Source organism: Idiotropiscis lumnitzeri, chromosome 1, assembly GCF_059441095.1.
Source record: "Idiotropiscis lumnitzeri isolate Australia: NSW breed Sydney's pygmy pipehorse chromosome 1, RoL_Ilum_1.0, whole genome shotgun sequence".
NCBI classification, from domain to species: Eukaryota; Metazoa; Chordata; class Actinopteri; order Syngnathiformes; family Syngnathidae; genus Idiotropiscis; species Idiotropiscis lumnitzeri.
Genome location: NC_142391.1, coordinates 43,583,673 through 43,610,466, shown reverse-complemented (window position 1 = coordinate 43,610,466; position 26,794 = coordinate 43,583,673). Strand labels below are relative to the sequence as shown.

The window sequence follows — 26,794 nt, the reverse complement described above, 5'->3', positions numbered from 1 at the left end:
GCCAAGGGTATATATACATAGACATCAGTAGGGTGCAAGGTAGACAAAGGTGACGCCTCCAAGGGTAGTGGACTAAATCCTGGAAAGTAAGGCTTGATATTTGGATATGGCTCCTGATTTTGACCGGCCAGGTCAGTTCTTCGGAATTATTGCTTTGGCATCTGTTCCTGTCTGAATATATATATATGTATATATATATATATATATATATATATATATATCCATATATAGATAAATAAATGTTTGCCCTTCATTCTGCAGCGCTTGTGCATGTTCCAGTATGGAGGCCGATGGAAGTGGGAAATGGACCAGTCGAACAGCCTCGTACGGCCATGGAAGCAAGGCAAGTATAATATGGGTTTAAAGAAGGAAATCAAACAATAGTTTCATTTGAAAGGCTAGGTATGCATCCGGGAATGCAATAATAACTCATGGAATAACATATCGTTAAATATAACGTGCTTTTCCTGGACTGATACATACAGATATGAAAAACCACATACATATATATATATATATATATATATGTCCCCCGCCTACTGCCTGAAGATAGCTGGGATAGGCTCCAGCACCCCCCGCGACCCTAGTGAGGACAAGCGGTACAGATGATGGATGGATGGATGGATGGATATTCAACTTGATGTGATAGACTTTCAATAAATTCTTTTTCTTTCCTTCAGATGCACTTGCCCGTGTGACGAGGGATTGCTTTTTCTACTCCTTGGAGTCACAAGTGTGGCTTTGCTGGTCTATCTGATCGTCATATACTTTCTTGCTCATTACAAAATCATAAAATAAAGCTGATGCCAAAGAAATGCTTTAAAAAAAATGAAATCATGAAATAAAGCATAGTTCAAAAAAAGAGTTACTTTGCTTGACTGAGTGGAATGATTAAAAGGTGAAAGGGCAGGAAGGTCATATTCCAGGAATTTGACGTTCATACGCTACACTTAAGAATACATGAGCGATTAGGTCACGTTCCGGCTATTAGACTCCCATACTGTAGTTAAATTAGACAATTGCCCGAGATAGTTGCCTGACAGGGGGCAAAGGGCATTTCTCGACCATAGGCAATGAGCCAATGACCATTTTCAAAGTGTCATGTGGTTCACAGTAGGTCGAAGCACCTCGCAAAATTTTGTGCACAGGGTTAAAGGATTGGCCGTTGCGTGATGACGTCATCGTCACCACCCTGTTTATATATGCATCTTTCCCACACACGATACTCAATGATGAGACAGTGCGGGCACGGCACAACTTGGAACATATTAAATGATCTTGTCAAAGGTTGGGGAAGGCCAGATGCATGTCGTTATTATGGAAGTTATTATTCCTATGCATGTCTTATATTTCGTATGTGATTGATGTACAGGTGGGCTTGACGTGCAGTGAACATGTGGAAGAGATCCTGGAAAAACCGGTCTTCCACTCAACACAGAAGGAACCCCTGAACGTGGTGCGTATAATTCCTGGAAGTGGCTCATGTAGTACAAATTATGGCAATTACATTCCCCTCAAAATATAACATACTGTTTCCTTAGGCTGGTGATGCCACCCACACTCCCCAGTCCATTAAAGGGAATTATAAAGAGAATGAAAAAGACTCTTGCAAAAAAGTCAACATATCAAGAAGATATAACAAGAAGAATGTGGGCGATGGAAGAAAGGTTTCAAGGGAGGCTGGTGATTCACAGTCCGTGAAACGGAAGAAGAAACAGAGGGGCAACATTCATCGCACCAAGGTCAAGAAATCCGAAAAGAATGTGGAAGATGGATGGAAAGTGTCAAGGGAGTCTGGTGATAACCCCGATATTAACCAGTATGGGGAAAGAAAGAAAAATATTTGCAAAACCAAGGTGATATCTATGAAGATCATGTCATTATTGGGGTTATAGTGATTCAGATCCTTGTCTAATTTCTATATGTTGTTGTTTCTGTTGTATAGTTGGACATCACCACCAGTGACGACGAGGAAGAACTCCTGGAACAACGTGTGTTGTTTATATCGAAGCATGTCTTCCAGAATATGGTGAGTTGAATTCTTGAAAGTGGTTCATTCATTGTGTTATAGGAAGATGTAATACTTGGGATACTTAATTTTTCCCCAAAAAATATACCATATTTTGTCCATAGGTTGTTCCCCACACTCCCCAGTCCAGGAAATGTAAGAAGAACCAGAACAATCTAATCCAAAGCGAAAAAGTCAAAAAGTCTGAACAAAATGAGGGGGATGGACAGGATCTTTCAAGGATAAAGTTTCAGGCAAGGACGAAAAAGGGACGACCGAAGAAACCAATGCCACTTCCGGAAATTATTAGCACGCCTGTAAGTAGAATTGTGGGAAGGGAAAATAGTATATGAACTCTTAATAGCCATGAAGGCATTAACCTTTTCACATTTTCATGTCTACAGGGTCAAAGAAGACAGCTCAGGTTGACACCAGAATTTCTCGCCATGCTGAGTCTTATTTTCAAACATGAGATCCAGAAAAAACATATCACAAGGACAAGAATAATAGATGTCTTGCAAAAAAATCCAGCATTCCGAGATATCTGCAATGAGAGGAAACTAACTGTTGAAAATGTTAGAAACAGAATCCGTATTATGATAAAGAAAGTGAGAAATTTTGAGATGTACAACAAATAATAAAAATCAATTGAAAATCTCAGTAATTGCTTTAAGTATTTTTTTCGGATTTGGATCCATTAGTTGTAGTTTTCCACAAGACAAGCCGTGAACAGTAGCTCGACCCTGGGCAAAGTCCGGAGTAAAAGGTGGGCAAGTAATTTGTTTCGGATTTAGGTTCACAAGTGGGAGTATTCCACAAGACGAGCCGGGAACAGGAGCTTGACTATGGGCAAAGTCTGGAGTGCAAGGTGGGTAAGTAATTTTTGGGGATTTGGGACCACAAGCGGTAGTGCTCCATGAGACGAGCTGGGAACAGTAGCTCGACTCCGGGTAAAGTCCGGAGTGAAAAGTGGGGAAGTACTTTTTTCGGATTTGGGTCCACAAGCGGCAGTCTTCCATGAGACGAGCCGGGAACAGTAGCTCGACTCCGGGTAAAGTCCGGAGTGAAAGGTGGGGAAGTAATTTTTTCGGATTTGGGTCCACAAGCGGTAGTCTTCCATGAGACGAGCCAGGAACATTAGCCTGACTCTGGGCAACGTCAGGAGTGAAAGGTAGGGAAGTACTTTTTTCGGATTTGGGTCCACAAGCGGTAGTCTTCCAGATGACGAGCCGGAACAGTAGCCTGACTCTGGGCAACGTCAGGAGTGAAAGGTGGGGAAGTACTTTTTTCGGATTTGGGTCCACAAGCGGCAGTTTTCCACAGGACGAGCCGGGAACAGTAGCCTGACTCTGGTCATCGTCAGAAGTGAAAGGTGGGGAAGTACTTTTTTCGGATTTGGGTCCACAAGCGGCAGTCTTCCAGAAGACGAGCCGGGAACAGTAGCCTGACTCTGGGCAACGTCAGGAGTGAAAGGTGACTAAGTAATTTTTTTAGATTATGGTCCACAAGCAGTAGTGTTTCACCATGCATGCCGAGAACAATAACCTGACTCCGGACAAAGTCCGGAGTAAAAGGTGGGGAAGTACTTTTTTTCGGATTTGGGACCGCAAGCGGTAGTGTTCCATGAGACGAGCCGGGAACAGTAGCTCGACTCCGGGCAACGTCAGGAGTGAAAGGTGGGGAAGTAAATTTTTCGGATTTGGGTCCACAGGCGGCGGTCTTCCACAAGACGAGCCGGGAACTGTAGCTCGACTCCGGGTAAAGTCCGGAGTGAAGGGTGGGGAAGTAAATTTTTCGGATTTGGGACCGCAAGCGGTAGTGTTCCAGAAGACGAGCCGGGAACAGTAGCCTGACTCTGGGCAACGTCAGGAGTGAAAGGTGGGTAAGTACTGGTTTCGGATTTGGGTCCACAAGCGGCAGTCTTCCTTGAGACGAGCCGGGAACAGTAGCTCGACTCCGGGTAAAGTCCGGAGTGAAAAGTGGGGAAGTACTTTTTTCGGATTTGGGTCCACAAGCGGCAGTCTTCCAGAAGACGAGCCGGGAACAGTAGCCTGACTCTGGGCAACGTCAGGAGTGAAAGGTGACTAAGTAATTTTTTTAGATTATGGTCCACAAGCAGTAGTGTTTCACCATGCATGCCGAGAACAATAACCTGACTCCGGACAAAGTCCGGAGTAAAAGGTGGGGAAGTACTTTTTTTCGGATTTGGGACCGCAAGCGGTAGTGTTCCATGAGACGAGCCGGGAACAGTAGCTCGACTCCGGGCAACGTCAGGAGTGAAAGGTGGGGAAGTAAATTTTTCGGATTTGGGTCCACAGGCGGCGGTCTTCCACAAGACGAGCCGGGAACTGTAGCTCGACTCCGGGTAAAGTCCGGAGTGAAGGGTGGGGAAGTAAATTTTTCGGATTTGGGACCGCAAGCGGTAGTGTTCCAGAAGACGAGCCGGGAACAGTAGCCTGACTCTGGGCAACGTCAGGAGTGAAAGGTGGGTAAGTACTGGTTTCGGATTTGGGTCCACAAGCGGCAGTCTTCCTTGAGACGAGCCGGGAACAGTAGCTCGACTCCGGGTAAAGTCCGGAGTGAAAAGTGGGGAAGTACTTTTTTCGGATTTCGGTCCACCAGCGGCAGTCTTCCACAAGACGAGCCGGGAACTGTAGCCTGACTACGGGCAAAGTCCGGGGTGAAATGTGGGGAAGTAATTTTTTCGGATTTGGGACCGCAAGCGGTAGTGTTCCATGAGACGAGCCGGGAACAGTAGCTCGACTCCGGGCAAAGTCTGGGGTGACAGGTGGGGAAGTACGTTTTTTGGATTTGGGTCCACAAGCGGGAGTCTTCCATGAGACGAGCCGGGAACAGTAGCCTGACTCTGGGCAACGTCCGGAGTGACAGGTGGGGAAGTACTTTTTTTGGATTTGGGTCCACAAGCGGCAATCTTCCATGAGACGAGCCGGGAACAGTAGCTCGACTCCGGGCAACGTCAGGAGTGAAAGGTGGGGAAGTACTTTTTTTGGATTTGGGTCCACAAGCGGGAGTCTTCCACAAGACGAGCCGGGAACAGTAGCCTGACTCCGGGCAACGTCCGGAGTGACAGGTGGGGAAGTACTTTTTTTGGATTTGGGTCCACAAGCGGGAGTCTTCCATGAGACAAGCCGGGAACAGTAGCCTGACTCCGGGCAAAATCCGGAGTGATGGGTGGGTAAGTACTGGTTTCGGATTTGGGTCCACAAGCGGCAATCTTCCATGAGACGAGCCGGGAACAGTAGCTCGACTCTGGGCAACGTCAGGAGTAAAAGGTGGGGAAGTAATTTTTTCGGATTTTAGTCCACAAGCGGCAGTCTTCCATGAGACGAGCCGGGAACAGTAGCCTGACTCTGGGCAACGTCAGGAGTGAAAGGTGGGTAAGTAATTTTTTTAGATTATGGTCCACAAGCAGTAGTGTTTCACCATGCATGCCGAGAACAATAACCTGACTCCGGACAAAGTCCGGAGTAAAAGGTGGGGAAGTACTTTTTTTCGGATTTGGGTCCACAAGTGGCAGTCTTCCATGAGACGAGCCGGGAACAGAAGCCTGACTTCGGGCAAAGTCAGGAGTGAAAGATGGGGAAGTACATTTTTCGGATTTGGGTCCACAAGCGGCAGTCTTCCACAAGACGAGCCGGGAACAGAAGCCTGACTTCGGGCAAAGTCAGGAGTGAAAGGTGGGGAAGTACTTTTTTCGGATTTGGGTCCACAAGCGGCAGTCTTCCATGAGACGAGCCGGGAACAGAAGCTCGACTCTGGCCAAAGTCCGGAGTGAAAAGTGGGGAAGTACTTTTTTCGGATTTGGGTCCACAAGCGGCAGTCTTCCACAAGACGAGCCGGGAACTGTAGCCTGACTACGGGCAAAGTCCGGGGTGAAAGGTGGGGAAGTACTTTTTTCGGATCTGGGTTTACAAGCGTTAGTCTTCCACAAGACGAGCCGGGAACAGTAGCCTGACTCTGGGCAACGTCAGGAGTGAGAGGTGGGTAAGTAATTTTTTCGGATTTGGGTCCACAAGCGGTAGTCTTCCATGAGACGAGCCGGGAACAGTAGCTCGACTTCGGGTAAAGTCTGGGGTGCCAGGTGGGGAAGTAATTTTTTCGGATTTAGGTCCACAAGCGGCAGTCTTCCTTGAGACGAGCCGGGAACAGTAGCTCGACTCCGGCCAAAGTACGGAGTGAAAAGTGGGGAAGTACTTTTTTCGGATTTGGGACCGCAAGCGGTAGTGTTCCACAAGACGAGCCGGGAACTGTAGCTCGACTCCGGGTAAAGTCCGGAGTGAAGGGTGGGGAAGTAAATCTTTCGGATTTGGGACCGCAAGCGGTAGTGTTCCAGAAGACGAGCCGGGAACAGTAGCCTGACTCTGGGCAACGTCAGGAGTGAAAGGTGGGTAAGTACTGGTTTCGGATTTGGGTCCACAAGCGGCAGTCTTCCTTGAGACGAGCCGGGAACAGTAGCTCGACTCCGGGTAAAGTCCGGAGTGAAAAGTGGGGAAGTACTTTTTTCGGATCTGGGTTTACAAGCGTTAGTCTTCCACAAGACGAGCCGGGAACAGTAGCCTGACTCTGGGCAACGTCAGGAGTGAAAGGTGGGTAAGTAATTTTTTTGGATTTGGGTCCACAAGCGGTAGTCTTCCAGAAGACGAGCCGGGAACAGTAGCCTGACTCCGGGCAACGTCCGGAGTGAAAGGTGGGGAAGTAAATTTTTCGGATTTGGGTCCACAAGCGGCATTCTTCCATGAGACGAGCCGGGAACAGTAGCTCGACTCCGGGCAAAGTCTGGGGTGATAGGTGGGGAAGTACTTTTTTCGGATTTGGGTCCACAAGTGGCAGTCTTCCACAAGACGAGCCGGGAACGGTAGCCTGACTCTGGGCAACGTCCGGAGTGACAGGTGGGGAAGTACTTTTTTCGGATTTGAGTCCACAAGCGGCAGTCTTCCATGAGACGAGCCGGGAACAGTAGCTCGACTCCGGGCAAAGTCCGGAGTGAAAGGTGGGAAGTACTTTTTTTGGATTTGGGACCGCAAGCGGTATTGTTCTATGAGACGAGCCGGGAACAGTAGCTCGACTCCGGGCAAAGTCTGGGGTGCTAGGTGGGTAAGTATTTTTTTCGGATTTGGATCCACAAGCGGCAGTCTTCCACAAGACGAGCCGGGAACATTAGCCTGACTCTGGGCAACGTCAGGAGTGAAAAGTGGGGAAGTACTTTTTTCGGATTTGGGTCCACAAGCGGCAGTCTTCCATGAGACGAGCCGGGAACAGTCGCCTGACTCCGGGCAACGTCCGGAGTGACAGGTGGGGAAGTACTTTTTTCGGATTTGAGTCCACAAGCGGCAGTCTTCCATGAGACGAGCCGGGAACAGTAGCTCGACTCCGGGCAAAGTCCGGAGTGAAAGGTGGGAAGTACTTTTTTTGGATTTGGGACCGCAAGCGGTATTGTTCTATGAGACGAGCCGGGAACAGTAGCTCGACTCCGGGCAAAGTCTGGGGTGCTAGGTGGGTAAGTATTTTTTTCGGATTTGGATCCACAAGCGGCAGTCTTCCACAAGACGAGCCGGGAACATTAGCCTGACTCTGGGCAACGTCAGGAGTGAAAAGTGGGGAAGTACTTTTTTCGGATTTGGGTCCACAAGCGGCAGTCTTCCATGAGACGAGCCGGGAACAGTAGCTCGACTCCGGGCAAATTCCGGAGTGAAAAGTGGGGAAGTACTTTCTTTGGATTTGAGTCCACAAGCGGCAGTCTTCCATGAGACAAGCCGGGAACAGTAGCCTGACTCTGGGCAACGTCAGGAGTGAAAGGTGGGTAAGTAATTTTTTTAGATTATGGTCCACAAGCAGTAGTGTTTCACCACACATGCCTAGACCAATAACCTGACTCCGGACTTTGTCTGGAGTAAAAGGTGGGTAAGTATTTTTTTGGGATTTGGGTCCACACGCGGTAGTCTGCCTTGAGACTAGCCGGGAACAGTAGCCTGACTCCGGGCAAAGTCCGGAGTGAAAGGTGGGGAAGTACTTTTTTCGGATCTGGGTTCACAAGCGGCAGTCTTCCATGAGACGAGCCGGGAACAGTAGCCTGACTCTGGGCATCGGCAGAAGTGAAAGGTGGGGAAGTACTTTTTTCGGATTTGGGTCCACAAGCGGTAGTCTTCCAGAAGACGAGCCGGGAACAGTAGCCTGACTCTGGGCAAAGTCCGGAGTGCAAGGTGGGTGACTAAGTAATTTTTTTAGATTATGGTCCACAAGCAGTAGTGTTTCACCACACATGCCTAGAACAATATCCTGACTCCGGACAAAGTCCAGAGTAAAAGGGGTGGAAGTACTTTATTCGGATTTGGGTCCACAAGCGGCAGTCTTCCACAAGACGAGCCGGGAACTGTTGCCTGACTCCGGGCAAAGGCTGGAGTGAAAGGTGGGGAAGTAATTTTTTCGGATTTGGGACCGCAAGCGGTAGTGATCCATGAGGCGAGCCGGAAACAGTAGCTCGACTCCGGGTAAAGTCCGGAGTGAAAGGTGGGGAAGTACTTTTTTCGGATTTGGGTCCACAAGCGGTAGTCTTCCATGAGACGAGCCGGGAACAGTAGCCTGACTCTGGGCATCGGCAGAAGTGAAAGGTGGGGAAGTACTTTTTTCGGATTTGGGTCCACAAGCGGTAGTCTTCCAGAAGACGAGCCGGGAACAGTAGCCTGACTCTGGGCAAAGTCCGGAGTGCAAGGTGGGTGACTAAGTAATTTTTTTAGATTATGGTCCACAAGCAGTAGTGTTTCACCACACATGCCTAGAACAATATCCTGACTCCGGACAAAGTCCAGAGTAAAAGGGGTGGAAGTACTTTATTCGGATTTGGGTCCACAAGCGGCAGTCTTCCACAAGACGAGCCGGGAACTGTTGCCTGACTCCGGGCAAAGGCTGGAGTGAAAGGTGGGGAAGTAATTTTTTCGGATTTGGGTCCAAAAGCGGCAATCTTCCATGAGACGAGCCGGGAACAGTAGCTCGACTCTGGGCAACGTCAGGAGTGAAAGGTGGGTAAGTATTTTTTTCGGATTTGGGTCCACAAGCGGCAGTCTTCCACAAGACGAGCCGGGAACAGTAGCATGACTCCGGGCAAAGTCCGGAGTGAAAGGTGGGGAAGTATTTTTTTGGGAGTTGGGTCCTCAAGCGGCAGTCTTCCATGAGACGAGCCGGGAACAGTAGCTCGACTCCGGGCAAAGTCCGGAGTGAAAAGTGGGGAAGTAATTTTTTCGGATTTGGGTCCAAAAGCAGTAGTCTTCCATGAGACGAGCCGGGAACAGTAGCTCGACTCTGGGCAACGTCAGGAGTGAAAGGTGGGTAAGTATTTTTTTCGGATTTGGGTCCACAAGCGGCAGTCTTCCATGAGACGAGCCGGGAACAGTAGCCTGACTATGGGCAAAGCCAGCAGTGAAAGGTGGGTTTGTTATTTTTTCGGATTTGGATCCACAAGCGGGAGTATTCCACAAGACGAGCCTGGAACAGTAGCTCGACTCCGGGCAAAGTCCGGAGTGAAAGGTGGGGAAGTACTTTTTTCGGATTTGGGTCCACAAGCGGTAGTCTTCCAGAAGACGAGCCGGGAACAGTCGCCTGACTCTGGGCAACGTCAGGAGTGAAAGGTGGGTAAGTAATTTTTTTGGATTTGGGTCCACAAGCGGTAGTGTTCCATGAGACGAGCCGGGAACAGTAGCTCGACTCCGGGTAAAGTCTGGGGTGCTAGGTGGGGAAGTAATTTTTTCGGATTTGGGTCCACAAGCGGCAGTCTTCCTTGAGATTAGCGGGGAACAGTAGCCTGACTACTGGCAAAGCCAGCAGTGAAAGGTGGGTGAGTCATTTTTTCGGATTTGGATCCACAAGCAGGAGTATTCCACAAGACGAGCCGGCAACAGTAGCCTGACTATGGGCAAAGCCAGCAGTGAAAGGTGGGTTAATTATTTTTTCGGATTTGGATCCACAAGCGGGAGTATTCCACAAGACGAGCCTGGAACAGTAGCTCGACTCCGGGCAAAGTGCGGAGTGAAAGGTGGGGAAGTAATTTTTTCGGATTTGGGTCCACAAGCGGTAGTCTTCCATGAGACAAGCCGGGAACAGTAGCTCGACTCTGGGCAACGTCCGGAGTGAAAGATGGGTAAGTCATTTTTATGGATTTGGACTCCTATTTTTTGGACACATGCCGTAAACATTATACGTATCAACAAATTGAGTTTACGTTCTGGTAGTGGATTTTGTTTTTGCGGAAATTCAGCAATAAATGGGTCATGTTGTAACCACAAATCTTTTATTATAAACATTTGCACATTCAACATCAAACATGATTTCGACCGTAAAAACAATTAAACAGTAGTCTTTTTATGTAAAAATATCCTTAAATATAAGAAACAGTTATTAATTTAACAAGTATAACAGTTGCAAGCTAAAACAAATGTGCTTAAATATAACAAACATCTGTTATTAATTTAACAAGCATAATAGTTAACAGTCGCAGGCTAAAAAAAAATCTGCTTAAATATAATAAACATCAGTTATTAAGTATAAAAGTTCACAGTTGCAGGCTATAAAATGAGCGTAACTATAATAAACAGTTATTAATTTAACAAGTATAACAGTTGCAGGCTATGCGGATGGACTAAGCCATGTCCTCAACCCCAACCTCCTCTTGGCCCTCAACAGGAGTCTCGTTCTCATGGTGCTGCATTTCATCCTCACTTTGGCTCTCTTCCCATGAGTCGTATTGTTGGGGCTTCGCCTCGAACTCTTCTTCCTCTACATAGTTATGGTTTTGGGACTTCTCGTCCTCCATCTCACCCTCAGTGCAACTATTGCTGCTCTCCTCAACAGCCGTCTCCCCCTCAGAGTCACCGTTTTTGCTCTCATCCTCCGTCTCAGAGTCACTGCTGTTGCTGTCTTCCTCCTCAGAGTTACTGTTGCTCTTCTTGTCCTCTTCCTCCGTCTCCACGTCAGAGTCACTCTTGTGACCCTTGACCTCTGATGATTTTGAAAGCAATTGTTGAGATATCTAGCCAGCAAGAACATGTAATGGATAAACAACTACTAATACACTTACCTTGTCCACTCGTGGACAGGTGGGCAGAGTCTAACAAGGACATCAAGATATCCCGTCTTATTGTACGTGCCTGAGCTGGTGTCGTCTCTGGATGAATTACATAAAACTCATTTGCCGTCGTTGGGTCATGGCACATACTTTTATTGATTATATGTTTTCTTTCAGTCGAGAGAATGCGATCAGTCTGTAGGAGAGAAGGTGATCATTTTCAGTCATGGCAAAAGGCACATCTGGTGGGTGAGAGAGAGAGAGATTTATTCATGGTATGGAAATGGAACCATTGCTAAACATAACTCACCCAAGTTGATATTGCCGTCCGGATATCGCAAAGCGTTGGGGCCCCTGGCAGTCCAAACCCCTTCCAAGCTTTTGTGAAATAGAACCCCATTTTCAACATTTCCTTTCCAGATCCGTTAAAAAAAAATGTCGTCGGACGTTTTTTGAAGCCGGGTAGTCTTGGCCTTATTTTCAAGAAAGAGTTGAGGTATCCCATAACTTTGTTGCTGATTGCCACTACTGCAGGACCGTACGTTTTGGCGGTCTTGTGATCAGCCACCTTGAAAAGTACAAAGTAGAAGAAATGTTTATGCTGAGAATCTTGATAACATTTGTAACAGAGTTGCTTAGGTAATGGGAAACATGTGGATGTTTAGTTCATGTTCCAAAATATAACACCTCCGTGCGCTAAGTATGACCAACACATGCCCTGCAAAGTTGTTCGACTGAAGGAAAAGGTCAGGAGTGAATGGTAGGTAAATTCAAAACCCAGGAATTGAACCTCCTGGTAAGTACCACAGACACAGTAACTCAAATGTGGAAAGAAAAAAAATGTAAGTGAATGGTGGTCAAGTTCCATAGACTGGACCTCCATGCTGTAGGTACCTCAGAGACATGCTAAGAACAGTTGCTTCACTGGGAGTTTTATGAAGGAGTTAACGGTAGGAAAAGCAATTTTTAAGAATTTGGACCACCATGCGATATGCCCCCAAAACACATCCCAAGGATGGTGGTTCAAACATGGGTTAAAAATGGATGGTAGGTAAGTACGAGCCCTGGAAAGGGGAGTATAGATTCAAAGATTAGAACGCCTTGGAAAAAAATAAATAAATAAAAAAATCACCAATAACACTCACCCTTATTGTGTACGTGTTCTTGTACGCTTCGGCTTTCAAGACGTCATCTGTCGTCATGCCCAGGAAGACACACTTCCTGTGCCCTGACGTCGAAAGCATCAAGCCCACCAACAGTCCAACACTGTGGGCCAGCATGGCTGTGTTTCTAGGGTCTCCGGCAAGTTTACCAAGGACAGCCTCTATTTGTTCTTCCGCTCGAGTGATGAAGGCCAGCATTTGTTCTGCTTTCACCAGGTTAGCTGTAAAAAATAAAGGAGAAATTACTCAGTGGCATAAGAGTTTTAGTGAAGCAATTGTTTTAACCTGTTTACATTGAGTCGCACCTGTCTTTTGCCTTTTATATTCCATTCTTTGCAGCACAATTGAGGTCCATAACCCCTTTTTCCACCCGGCCAACTTGTACAAAATGCATTTAATGATTTTGATCGATATTCGAATTTTGGGCAAATTAGACAGCTTCACAAATCTCAAAAAAGACTCTATGTGTATGATCACATGTTTCTGGGTCGTGGGCTTCAGAGTGCTATTGAGGTGAGTGAGGAACCTGATGACCCAAAAAAAAAAGTAAAGAATATGCACTGTAAATATGGTAATGAATGCAATGACATGGATTTGGAGAGAATAAAGCAGCAGTACCTACCCATTAAGCTTGACCATGTCATTTAAAAACAGCAGGTTCTTATTGATGTCAGTGGGCTCCCCTAACATATAGAGGAGGAACCTTTTTACGCAAGCTGTTCTCTGCTTAATGCTCCGTGATTTTTTTGCTGAATGTTTGGGCCCTATGAGGTGTGCCTCAAATGAATCCAATAGGTGGTCTAAAACAAAAATTAATCTTACTGTCTTAACATGGGAACAGGATGTTCATAGTCTCCTTTAAAACAACAGTAGTAATACATACCCAAGTTGGGTGTAAGGCTCCCACTTCTCAAGGTCTCATGAGCCATGGGTGCGGTGCACGCGGCAGCAGCAAATGATGTACTGGCGGCAGGTTCTCTGAGGCGGGTGGCACTAGATGCAGACTTTCTGAGTTTAGAGGCAGGAGAAGAGCTGTCTCTTGATGATGTTGTAGGAGCACAGGATGTACTGGCTTCAGGTTCTCTGAGGCGAGTGGCACGAGTAGGGCGAGCTTTTGAGTCAGATGGTGTTGGAGGAGCACAAGGCGGACTGGCTGCAGACGCTCTGAGTCGGGAGGCAGGAGAAGATCTGGCTCTTGAGGCAAATGATGTTGTCGGAGCACAGGATGAACTGGCTTCAGGTTCTCTGAGGCGAGTGGCACGAGTAGGGCGAGCTGTTGAGCCAGACGGTGTTGGAGGAGCACAAGTCGGAATGGCTGCAGACTCTCTGAGTCGGGAGGCAGGAAAAGATCTGGCTCTTGAGGCAAATGATGTTGTAGGAGCACGGGATGAACTGGCTTCAGGTTCTCTCAGGCGGGTGGCACTAGTAGGGCGAGCTTTTGAGCCAGACGGTGTTGGAGAAGCACAAGGCGGACTGGCTGCAGACTCTCTGAGTCGGGAGGCAGGAGAAGAGCTGGCTCTTGAGGCTAATGATGTAGGAGCATGGGATGAACTGGCTTCAGGTTCTCTCAGGCGGGTGGCACTAGTAGGGCGAGCTTTTGAGCCAGACGGTGTTGGAGAAGCACAAGGCGGACTGGCTGCAGACTCTCTGAGTCGGGAGGCAGGAGAAGAGCTGGCTCTTGAGGCTAATGATGTTGTAGGAGCACAGGATGAACTGGCTTCAGGTTCTCTGAGGTAGGTGGCTTGAGTAGGGAGAACTGTTGAGCCAGGCGGTGTTGGAGAAGCACAAGGCGGACTGGCAACAGACTCTTTGAGGCGGGAGGCAGGTGAAGAGCTGGCTGTTGAGGCAGATGGTGTTGGGGGAGCACAGATCATATCGGCTGCAGGTTCACTGAAGTGGGTGGCAGGAGTGGAGCTGGCAAGCATACTTTGAGGTACAGACAGCAGAATCTCAACCCCATCCAGGAGTAATCTAAGCCCCGCTTTCAGTGTTTGTAACCCATCTGTCATAGCTGCCTGTGGTGGGGGCAGGGCGCCAGTCTGAGGCAGTGCTCCTGCAAGTGCAGTTTGGCACAATGGCATTGCTGGTGGAGGTGGGGTCCGTGGAACTGCTGGGGCTGGAGCTTGGGCTGGAGCTTGCGCTGGTGGTGACATTTGGGTATTGCTTTGAGAGAGGGACTTGAGGCTCTCCTTTATCGCCCGTTTCTTGGCCCGGCTCATGAGGTTAGAAAGATGACTTCCCTGTAGGATGAGCATTAAATGATTAAAAGTAAGAAAGCAGACTATATTTTCACAAACTTGCTCTGTAAAGAGTGTACTACCGGGTGTTTCCCATGTGCAGCTATGAGGTGCTTATCTAGCCTCACATATTCTAACTTCGAGCTGCAGTCTGTCATGGGGCACTTCAATCTTCCACTATAGCGAAGGCTTCGTCGGCTGATGAGGAGCCGCCTTACTTTTGCATCCGTAAGGCCATGGATGTCTCGCAAATGGCGCGAAAGCGAGGAGTAGATGTTTCCACACTGCGGGCACGTTCGCTTCTAGGGTGAGTAAAGGGATATTTTAAACATGTTTGAAATCTGTCTGTCCAGAAAGGTTCATGAGAAACACTGATTTTACAATGCGTCTATTTCCAGGACGAGGATGTATACTTCCAGGATTGTGATGTAAACGAACAGAGGTCTCACCTTCATGATGTCAATATCATCAATAAGTTAACTCCAACCCCCATGTGTTAAGTCCCACAAACGCGTTCAGTAAGAAATTTGGCCTCTGTGCAGTAAGTCCCCCAAATACATGCCCAGGACAGTCAGTTGTTTAAATGTGGCCAACAGGTAAGAGTGAACGGTGGGTAAGGTAGACAGTAGCTCCACTGTGGCCAAAGGACAGGTTGAACGAAGGATAAGTTTATTTTTCATTAATTGGACCACCATGCGGCAAGTCCCCCAAAAACATGCACAAGACAGTAGTTCGAATGAGGGCAGAAGTGAACAGAGGTAAAGGCATTTTTTCCAGGAACTGGACCGCCGTACTTTAAGTCCCACAAACACAGCTGTTGGACAGTAGCTCGTCTGAGGGGAAATGACAGGAATGAAAGGTGAATAAAGACAAGTTTCAGGAATTGTCCTGCCATACGATAATTGCCCAAAACAGCAGCTCCATTGAGGGCAAAAGAGACGGGTGTACATGTTTGATGAAGTCATGTTTCAGGGTTTAGCCCAACGCACGTAGGAAATGTATAGCAATGTCCAGAAACAAGACTGATTTCCACGTGTCCACCTGCAGGAAAAAGTACGTACCTGTATCCGGAAAGACTATGTGTACATCTAGGATAGTGATGATGACGAAGTCCTAAATGACAGAGCAGGTGAAAATCTTTTTAAAGGCAGTGAATGGGTTTAGCCACACTCCTAATTGGACATCAATTACCCCTAACTAATTGGACTGCTGGAAAGGTTTGTGTCCATCACCGGGAACAGTACATGTACAGCCAGGATGATGACTAAAAATAATGTAGCGATACCTTCATGATGACAAAGTCATCAATAACAAGGCAGGTAAATACCAACACTGATCTCCACATATGTATATTTTCCAGGACCAGTACATGTCCATCCAGGATAGTGATACGAAAGACACGGGGTCTTACCTTCATGTTGGCAAAGTCCTAAATGACAGGGCAGGTGAAAGATCGCCTTTTAAAGGCAGTGAATGGCTTAGCCACGCCCCTAATTAGACATCAATCACCCTAATTGGACTGCTGGAAAGGTTTGTGTCCATCACCGGGAACAGTACTTGTAAAGCCAGGAAATTGACAAAGAATGGTGGGACAGTGTTCCATTTTACCCCACGGACGTGGTTGACCACGGTGTTTTATGGAAATTATTACGCTCAAAACGCTTCCACTTTTCCTCTTTATTTATTTTCCTCTTGTCAATTTAAATGAACAATTGCTCACAGTGTAGTCCTGGGCAGTAACTGATGAGCAGGTGGAATGAGCAAGAGGATTTAGTGGAAAGAGTAATAACCAAAACGATGTTAAATGCAGTTTTAGCTTTAAAAGACACAGAATCAAATAAATACCATTCAAACTATATATGCTTACACCCAAGTGTAAATAAATCCAGCAAATATTTATGCAATGGGCAAGCCTCAAATAAATCCATAAATCAAAACTAACATCCATCATAATATACTATTACTAATGACACTACTACTCTTAATAATAATAATATAAATAATAATAATGACACTACTACTACTACTACTAATAATAATAATAATAATAACAATAATATGACACTACTGCCACTAATGATAATAATAATGACATTACTACTACTAATAATAATAATGACACTAGGACTAGAACTAATAATGACACTAGTACTACTTCTACTACTCCTAAAGAGAGAGATGATGGAGCGAGATGCCCGGAGTTGTGATCGGCTGCGGTCAGCAGAGCCGTTTTACGAGAATAAAGACGACAATTTGATGGAGAGCTGAAGTTTGTCCTTTAAAGACGAGACAATAATACTACTACGACGACAACTACTACTAATAATAATAACAATGATAACAATTATAATAATAATAATAATAATATTCATAATACAGACTGCACTCGGTTTCATTTTGTTTTCGATTGCACGAGCGAGTTGCCATAAGACAACTACATTTCCCATAATGCTCGCGGTACCAGGTAGTCACTCGACGACCGAGTCAAAATCGAACCAATGATTTACGTACACCCAACGAAATAATAGCAGCACCCAAAGTGCAAAGTACAGCCCCAAACCCACTCACACGGCGGCCACGGAGCACAGTGTCGACCCACTCGTCATGGCAGCACGTCCGTGATCTTGCAAACGATCGCCATGTTTGAGACGGCCATTGAGAGCGCGCACCGCGTACAGCAACGCAACATTACGAGTTGTGATAGGTTGTGGTCAGCGCAGCCGTTTTAAAGACGAGACAATACTACTACTACTACTAATAGTACTACTACAACTACTACTGATAATAATAACAACAACGATAACAATAATAATGATAATAGGGATATTAATAATACAGACTGCACTCGGTTCCATTTTGTTTTCGATCGCATGAGCGAGTTGCCATAAGACAACTACATTTCCCATAAAGCTCGCGGTACCAGGTCGTCACTCGACGACCGAGTCAAAATCGAACCAATGATTTACACCCAACGAAATAATAGCAGCGCCCGAAGTGCAAAGTACAGACCCGAACCCACTCACACGGCGGCCACGGAGCACAGTCTCGACCCGCGCGTCATTACGGCACTTCCGTGATTTTGCAAACGATCGCCATGTTTGAGACGGCAATTGAGAGCGCGCACCGCGTCCAACAGCGCGACATAACTGAAAAATGGAGAAGCGCTTGACCAGTTGGCTGTGCGGCGCGAGTCCAAAGCACTTATGTATTGTCAGAAACGGTGCACGTACATGTTCATCCAGGACAGTGATTAAAAAAGACGGCCGTCTTTTACCTTCATGATGGCGGAGTGCTAAAGACAGTGCAAGGTGGAAATCTCTTTTTGAAGCACTCAAGGGGTTTAGCCACACCTCCAACTGCACATCAATTAACCCTAATTTTACACCAATTTAGTGTGCAAGAAAAACACTGGCTGTTTGGGGAAATGCAATCACATGAAAAACGGCGAAACCCGTTTCAGGAACGGGGCAAGGCATGGAGCGCAAAACCAACCAAGTTCCCCCCGGGCTTGGGCAGTTTTGCTGGATGAATTATTACGTGGTCTCGCGCTGCCATCTAGCGGCTAAAAGAAGCAACTACAAAGCTGACATTTTGTAAAAAGTATGTTTTTTGTTCAAAAAGGGAAATATAATGAAACAAAACCCTTTGTTAATTCTGTTTCAAACGAGAGCCGATCGTTATGTGCGTTATCGTGCGTTTTAACTGCCCGATCTGGACTTTAAACGCGATGTGAATAAAATCCGCAAACGCTGCGTCGCTGTGTTGGACAATTCCGCGAAGCCCCGAGCTAACGGCTGCAAAATCGGGTTTGCATGATGGCCTCACAGTAAGAGACAGCATCAGTTGTGGGTTCAATCTTGGCTCCGGCCATCCTGTGTGGAATTTGCATGTTCTCTCTGTACCTGGGTGGGTTTCCTTCGGGTTCTACGGTTTCCTCCCACATTCCAAAAACATGCATGGCAGGTTGATTGGACACGCTAAATTGCCCGTAGGTATGAGTGTGTGCGCGGGTGGTTGTTCGGCTACGTGTGCCCTGCGATTGGCTGGCAATCAGTCCACGGTATCCCCCGCCTACTACCCGAAGATTGCTGGGATAGGCTCCAGCACCCCCGCGACCTTCGTGAGGAGAAGTGGTACAAAAAATGGATGGATGAATTTTTAATTTACAAACCCTGACCCGAACCCGTAAACCTAACCCTTAAACCGAAAACCTTAACCCAAAACCCTAACTCTAAACCCTAAGGTGTTAACCAGTTGTGATGGTCGAAAGGTTAATGACGCTACTTGTTGTGCAGGCGACCTGGGTTTCGATTCTTACACAAATTGATTTTTTTATAGACCTCCTAACATAACCCAAACTCTAACCACTAAAGCCTACGCCTAACCTAAACCCTAACACTATCCCTAACCCGAACACAATAACCGAATTTAAGACTAACCTTAAACCTAAACCCTAACTCTAGACCCTTGTACATTGGCCAGCTGTGATGGTCGCATGGTTAATGACACTATTGGGTGTGCATGCAACCTGGGTTCAATTCTTACACGAAATTATTTTTTTTTTTTATAGACCTCCTAACCTAACTCAAACTCTAACCACAAAAGCCTAACCCTAACCCAAACGCTAACTCTAACCCAAACTTTAACCCTAACTCTAACCCTAAAACCCAACACTAACCTTAAACCTAAACCCATACTCTAGAAAAGCCGTGCGCAAAATACGGACCGGGGGCCACATGCGGCCCGTTAAACGTTTTAATCCGGCCCGCCGAACTTGAAAAGAATTAAATGAATAAACCTTGTTAATGTTATATTTTCTAAATTCTGTGGTTTTTCAAAGACGTATATATTGTTGGAATGCTTTGGTTCACTTTCATTTAAAATTAAATTTATTTTTTTTTCTCCGATGAGGTGAGGTAACCAAAACACTCCATCCACCTGCTCCTGGTCCAGCCCCTCTGTCAAATATTAGAACCCATTGTGGCCCACCAATCAAAAAGTTTGCCCACCCCTGATCAAGACCCTAGTATCTTAGCCAGCTTTGCTGCTCAAATGCTTACTTGGTGTGCAGGCGACCCGGGTTCGATTCTTACACAAATTTTTTTATTTTTTTTTTTTTATAGACCTCCTAACCTAACCCAAACTCCAACCACTAAAGCCTAACCCAAACCCTTACTCTAACCCTAACCCTAACCCTAAAACCAAACTTAAGACTCACCTTAAACCTAAACCCTAACTCTAAGAACAAATAAGATGAGCATTGTGTCGATACATAAGTTACTGCCAGTGGGTTTTTACGTTGTAAGTGCGTCAATATTTCGTCGTCATCATAGTAAATCAGGGGCGTATTATAATTGAAACAGAAAAACATGAGTCTGTCCAGAACCGGCCAGGTCAAAGACCCAGCAAACAAAAGGCTTTTTCTGGGAAAAGATACAGAAATACAAAGGCCATAGTCAGCATTCCGACCACCATGTTTTCCCATAATTGCCTAATTGTCATCCATGGGTAGTTGACTGGCATCCACATGACAGTCTGAGCTCGCTCAGAAACAAAAGAGCTGTTTTCTCCCCTCTATAAATTTGCGTTATTCCAAAATCTCATGTGTTGTCACAGGCTAAAACTTTAGCTTTACCATTTGTTGACTAAACAACATGTTCTCTCTGTTGGGACATTCATTGTTGATTCAACAGAACAGGTGGGTGTGTTGTGCCTGTTTCAAATGTAGGTCTTCTGTTTACTTGGCTAGTGGGACAATTCTGCTCTTTGATTTGTGAGATCTCCTAAAGAAGTTCATTTCTAAAGTTTTATGTCCCCCCCTAACCCCAAGAAAATAGTGAGTTGAAAATGAAAAAAAAAAGATGAGCAGACATTGATAATTGAATTTGATTTATTTTTTTCACCCAAAAAGACAACATCCAAGTAAAGATAGTGTCTGCCAGTAAACAATAATTTTCACATAATCTGTCTTGTTGATGAGTTCACTGTTTAGGCATGTTGGCTCCAAGTTTAGCTGGGCCGGATTTCGGATTTCTTGTGCAACAACCCCACTCCTTTTTTTTTGTAAGAACCTTGCCATTGATATGACTAAAACAGCTTTTCAAAAATACTGTGCAATATTTAAGATAAACAGACTTTTCTGTGCTGTTTGCAAATACGTGGATTTAATTTATGAGTGATTGCTGCTCTGGTGAAGAAACAAAATGTGTGAAATACATTTCCTCATACTTCCTTTCCGCTTCCCGGTTGGTCTTCTGAGGCTCAATGACGAGTCTTCTCAGTTGGAGTCTGTCTCCAACTTGTGTCAGGTAAAAGCTTAACAATCCTTATGCAATTCTCATACAGAAAAATACGAGTCCATTTCAGATCAATTGCTCTTGATTGAATGAAGCTTCGGCAAAGCATAGCAAATTAGGGTAAAAAAAATTAGGGTAAGAAAAAACACACCAAATTTTTAGCAATTAATAGCTTTCGCAGTTCCATTTAATAATTTTTGTAATTTAAAATGGGCAACATGGTTCAGGGATTAGCCACTCGGTCACGGTCATTAGGCCCTGGGTTTGAATATCCTGCATAGAGTTTACGTGTTGTTGGAATTTATCTTTATATCAATGTTAGAATTTAACTTTAACCCAATGTAAACTCAAATAAGTAATCTGACTCCAATTTGCGACCTTACCCAACTCTCACTCATCCAACAATATGCGCGCTCGTTCTGCAATAGAAAGGTATCAGGAAGCCGGCATTTTCACGCACAAAGTGGATTTATTCCCAATACAGAATTTCTACATGGCACCTGATTCTCGGGTCCCTCTCAATACAACTCTACACCTCTCTTGCCACCAGCGAATGTGTTCTACCTCCGAGTTGCCCAATAATGATTCATACTATACAACATGCAAATGGCACAGACAAAGGTATCCTGGCACGATTCTATTGGCTATGTGTATTGCAGTTAACTTTAGCTCGCTCTCATTGGTCTTTCTCCTCCCGCCGAATCCCGTGGCTCCTCCTGCGTGCGATCCCCCGATGGCCGCTCCTTCAGCCAATGCTCCCGGAGTCATCTCGTCTCGCTCAGCACCATCTGCTTCTAAAACATTCCATTCCTGCACAACCCCCGCAACCAGTTTCGCTCCACCAGTCACACTCTCAGCATTTTACAATATCACATTTTCATACATTGGATGCACCAAATCTAATGAACTATGTTAAGCTCAAACTCTTATATTCCTTTAATAGTCAAAAGTATGAAATCCTTTAAGTGTAACCGAAGTTTAGACCATGCTAATGACCAGACACTCAGGAGAGGAATGCAGGAAGATTGGATCACAGCTGCACCACAGGAGGTGTGAACGAGACCCCTCTGAAACAATGGACTTCCATGCCAGGATCACAAAAGTGGCTCCTAGCAGTCCACCCTTTGTTCTGTTTCAGGTTGACTGCCATTTACATTATCCTTTAGTGTCCTCCATGCTTGCCTGGGAGTTCTTCAGACACTCCAACTTCCTTCCACATTCCCAAAACATGAAAGTAAGGTCAAGTGAAGACTCTAAATTGTCCGTAGGCGTGGACGTGAGTGTAAATGTGCCTGGAGATTGGCTAGTGACCACCAGGTGAACCCTGTCTCGTGCCCCAATGTCTAACAAGGACAAGCTCTAGAGAAAAGTTTTGGATTTGTCTGAATTGTCCATCCCCCTCTCAATTGCATGACCTATTTGAATAAAGCGCCAATAAATAAATAGAAGCGCAGATAAGGGCAATGTGCAGGGAAAACCAAACTTTGGCAAGTCAATATGAAAAGTCTACAACTCATGTTGAAAAGGCAGGTGTTTGGAGCCGATTCAATTAATTTGGCCGTAGAAGGACTCTCAATTGTACCGGGTGTATGCTGACTTCCATTTACATGAGTTTAAAATGGACTGGTTATTTGTGAAAACAGCGACATTCTCAGCTTAAAAGTGGTCAGTTGTTGATTTTAACTTTGCATTATAAACCACCTGACACTGAAAAATACGTAAAGATCATGTGGAATTACAACAGCGGTGTGTGTTCTTTTTATACGGTATCTCCTGAATTTGGATGATACTAGCAGTATTACAACAAGTCCTATCATATAAGTAAATGCCTGGCAGATGTCTTTTGGATTAACTGCTGAAAGACAAGCATTTTTGTTAACTCTACTTTTGTGTGAATGCTAATAAACAGGCATTCAATTGATGCATATTGAGATTCTGTTAGCTGACTGGATTATCGTTTGATTTAAGAGCAGTGCTGTCACTCATTGGATTTAAATTCCAATTTGGCTTTTTCATGAACCATTTTTGGTGTGTTGATGCAAATATGATGCAACTTCCCAAGGGTGCGGCTTCTTCTCTGATTTTGTCAGTTAAAACTTCAACTCTTTGGATATATTGTATCAATAATATCCTGTTTACGTCAAGGTGTACATTTTACTACACGCTTAAATTCATTAAATCATACAATTTGGGAAACATGAGTGCCATTCTAGATGAAACGTTTGTCTTTTTTGGTGTTTTCTACCAGATGGCATGTTTTCATTTTTGGACAATGGAGCAATTTCATGAAATATTTCTTTTCAAAGAGGCGTTTAACGACAGAGTGCACAACTATGGAGCAACTGAAGGATGCAGTTTTACAACCCTAATGAGGAGAAGCGGTACCGATACAGATGGAAAAAAATTTAATGGATTTTTTTTTAAGTAGTGGAAGCTCTCTCAATTGGCAGGTAGACAGACCAGCCTGTAGCCAGTATAAGGTGAAAAAAGATGGTACTGATAATATATACAAATACAATTTATAAGTTCTACAAACTGCACATTGCACAAAGTGGAAAATAATGTTTCTAACTTCCGTTTGGGCTGAGTCCAGATGTTTTACCATTTTCACAACATGGCTTTCCCCAGCAATCTTATAGAGATATAAATCGAAATTTCAGCATGCTGCAGTGGTGCGGCAATGTGTGTATTGACTTCAATGGCCTGGCAACAGTCATTTGAAGTTCTCAAAAATTGCATCACTAGTAGCTACTGGAGTACAAGGTGGTGACTTGTCATGCATTTTTAGTCTTTAGTGTGTATAATCAGGAGTCCAGTACACTATGTTATCCAAAGCATTTCAGAAAGATATGGCAATGTTCTTGCTTAGTATAAAAATATGCACTCAACAATGGTAACAATAAAACCCTTCTCAGCAATAGTATTGCAGGAGTGATGCACTACAAATTTTCCTTACAATCAATTTCAACTTGCAAACAGTGACAGAGTACAGACCATGGCAAGCTGAATTGTTAACGTTGAGTTGTAAATGAACAAGCCCAGTCCACCGGCGGTGAACATCAGTTCCGAGTTTGTTTCAACGGAAAAACGTTTGAGCTGTATTGATATTCTAGAAGTCAGTGGACAGTTAAAAATGAAGACAAACACTAAAAGATTATAGAAGAAAATTCATTTATTTCATGCAAGGAAACTAAACCCAGTACATAATACAAGTAATTTGAAATTGGAAAAAGTTGAATCACAAGCTCAAGAGGTCATTACGACAGTAACAGTTGTGGCTGGAGCCTCTGACATTTACACAGTTTGAGTCAGGTGAAGAGGTTTGACCACAAACATGTAAAGGGTAAAAAGAGAATTTTTTTTTAAAAGGATATATGAAATCTTTATTTTTCTCAAAATAAATGTGACATATGTCCCTAATTGCCTTTCATACAAATGCAGTTCACAATTGATTAAAAAAAAGCCTACTAACAACATAATGTATTTAATAAATACCCCTAAATCAAAGAATCACAAACACTCATTAACATAAAGCTGAAAGGCAGTCATACATATATACTGTACACACAAATGGGAAGATTTCTACTATATACAGTTAAAGGGAATGAATTGACCTTTGCGATGACAATGCAGTGCGGTGGCAGGTTGCGATTTACACATTTGCACATCTGCGTGTTACACGTCTCACAAATATTCCTGTTATAAGGTGTAAGACAAACGGCTATTGGTTTACCAAAAGTAGAGCAAAACAAGCCAAGAAAACCTAAAGGACCCTTCTGGTTTGGCGACTGGACCAAGTTTTGGGGCTCTTATGCTTCGTGATGCTCAAGTTTGCGTGGCTAAATGCAAACCTTTGCTTTGCACTTGTTAGATGACAGAGAAACAAAGCAGGACAGTGCAAATGCAACATGAGGACAAAAATAGGCGTAACAAGGCTTGTGCCACTGCAAAGCATCAAAGCACAAGCTTACGAGTCTGTGTATGCAGAAAGATAAGAAGAAAAGTTGAAGATGATGTGATGTGATGTTTCCAATAGCTTAATTAGCACGTCATCCCTTTGACCTACCAGAGGAGCAAGTTCCGACAATAAAAACATTGTTATATTTACTCGCGATTTTTGAGACACAATTTAAAGGAACATTTAAATTGTCTGGCTTCAAAACCACCAAATTCTAACATTTTGGACAAAGCTAAAATTTAAGCCTTTCTTTCCAGTGACCTGCAGTAAAATGACATCCATACATTCATAAAGTAAACATCCATTTCAAAAGCAAAGAACTCCCCATTGATATCGAAACACATGATGGGTGGAGCTCGTTCAGGCCTAAACAATTTGTGTGCTAAACCGATACAACCGCATCCACCATACTTTGTCATATGCGAAAGGGTTACATGAGTTGAACAGTCAAAGTTACTAATACCAAATTGCAAAAAAAAAAATCATAAAAACGGAAAGTCACTGTTAGATTCAGCCTAAAAAAAACAACCAACATTTCAACAGACAGCAAGCAATTTGCTTAACATGCCCCATCAATTTGTAACCGTGCAACAGGAATGTGCTCAATGATTAAATCTGTCTGTACAATTAATTTACGTCTGTTTTTATGGGGCGGGCGTGGGTTCGACAATAGGCGGCACAGGGGCACTGACGGGGATGACACCAGTGGCCAGGAGGATAATGAGGAGCACGATAATGAGGACGATGACCACGATGACCACAACCAGCTTGACATTCTTCCACCAGTAGGAACGAGCCACTTTATGAGACGTGTGCTTGAAGTGCTTAGCCTGGACAAAGGGGAGAGGACAGCCGTCAGCTCAACAAACGTCTCATGATGTGACACAGTCACCCAACAAGCGGAGGTCATCATCAAACTGACAGCACTGTGGATGAACACACTCAGAAGCAGCCCTTGATGGGATATTGGCATGACAATGATGTCACAAAAATGGAGAACAAAGCTACAGGTATGTTAAACGGACTTTGCAGATTCAGGTTTCACTGATAAGGATCACTGCTATCACTGGCTAGTTAGTGAATGCACAATTCACAAAGCAAAACACATTTCGTCGCTCTTTTGTGAAACAATAATACAAAAGACTGACTCCATCTTGCAGATCCTCCGACTTGTCCATGAGATCATCCAGTCTCTCTCCCCGGGCTAGGATTCGGTCCACATTCTGCGTCATGATGTTTTTCACCCCATCGACTTCATTCCTTAAGGATGCCATTTTATCCAATGCCTCTGGTGTCAAATCCGCACCCCTTCGCTCCTGAGAAAAAAAAAGAGGAAAAAAATATTGAACAAATTCATGTCAAAATAAAATTGACCTACCATGTTTTTAGTGAATTCTATAATCATGTTTAAGTGCTCTACTACCCCAGATCGACTATCTCCTTGATATTACCAGTCAATTAGGTCCGAGTTACTCAGATTTATGGTTCAATTTAACAGTGCTGCTGATGTGAATGACATTCCTCTAATGTATCGTCTGTCAACACAATGGAACTTTTGAAGTCAAATCCCACAAAAGACATTTAATCTGGAATCTGACCTAAACATTCAAGATAAATATACCCTGAAAGCTTCACGATACTTGGGACTTCAATCTGCTGTCAACATATTGCATGAATCCTTAACACTGATGTAGAGAAATCTTTGTATCCGTGCAACAAGAATTGGGAAACTTAGAGTGGCTTTCAAAACTATTTGGCCCGCTTGATCTTTTGCCACATTTCAGCTTTCCAATATAAAGGTATGAAATATTAATTTACTGGTAAAGCAGTGGGACACAATCATTAAGTGCAAAAAAATTCATACAATATTTTGGGCCGAGCAGCGACTCATAAAGTAACAGGTGCTATTCAGATAAGTAACATAAAAAACATGCATTGTTGGATGTACGGTATAAGATTTTGATTCTGTCTGAAAAATTCTCAACCAAACGGTTGGTCTATTTATTGAAGGGACGAGAGACTAGGGTCTAACCAAATAATCTCCTTGACGATGGAA

At 44.6% G+C, this 26,794-nt stretch overlaps 3 protein-coding genes across 4 annotated transcripts in view; all 3 read right to left on the bottom strand.

Moving 5' to 3' along the window:
* Window positions 1-10,330: 10,330 nt before the first annotated feature.
* Window positions 10,331-13,215, bottom strand: LOC148344720 (uncharacterized). 2 transcript variants are annotated; one of them, XM_088309485.1, is made up of 5 exons: window positions 12,553-12,624; window positions 12,230-12,468; window positions 11,395-11,652; window positions 11,097-11,280; window positions 10,331-11,017 (listed from the first exon to the last, which is right to left on the bottom strand). In XM_088309485.1, the coding sequence occupies exons 1-5, from the start codon at window positions 12,575-12,577 to the stop codon at window positions 10,659-10,661; spliced, it is 1,065 nt and encodes a 354-aa protein (XP_088165611.1). In that variant the 5' UTR covers window positions 12,578-12,624; the 3' UTR covers window positions 10,331-10,658. The 2 variants fall into 2 exon arrangements, with proteins under 2 accessions (XP_088165611.1, XP_088165602.1); XM_088309476.1 differs by lacking the exon at window positions 12,553-12,624 and adding an exon at window positions 13,131-13,215 and having other exon boundaries at window positions 10,332-11,017.
* A 151-nt stretch (window positions 13,216-13,366) lies between these two features.
* Window positions 13,367-15,808, bottom strand: LOC148344719 (uncharacterized). The gene is made up of 3 exons (XM_088308581.1): window positions 14,568-15,808; window positions 13,483-14,487; window positions 13,367-13,441 (listed from the first exon to the last, which is right to left on the bottom strand). The coding sequence occupies exons 1-3, from the start codon at window positions 14,640-14,642 to the stop codon at window positions 13,367-13,369; spliced, it is 1,155 nt and encodes a 384-aa protein (XP_088164707.1). The 5' UTR covers window positions 14,643-15,808.
* Window positions 15,809-23,934: 8,126 nt separating this feature from the next.
* vamp8 (vesicle-associated membrane protein 8 (endobrevin)) overlaps window positions 23,935-26,794 on the bottom strand; it is an 18,961-nt gene continuing 16,101 nt past the window's right edge. Inside the window, exons 2-3 of the mRNA XM_088301831.1 lie at window positions 25,887-26,054; window positions 23,935-25,568 (exon numbers count right to left, since the gene is read on the bottom strand). Of these exons, the coding sequence (XP_088157957.1) occupies window positions 25,383-25,568; window positions 25,887-26,054 (354 nt within the window). The 3' untranslated portion in view covers window positions 23,935-25,382. The remainder of the gene's footprint in view (window positions 25,569-25,886; window positions 26,055-26,794) is intronic.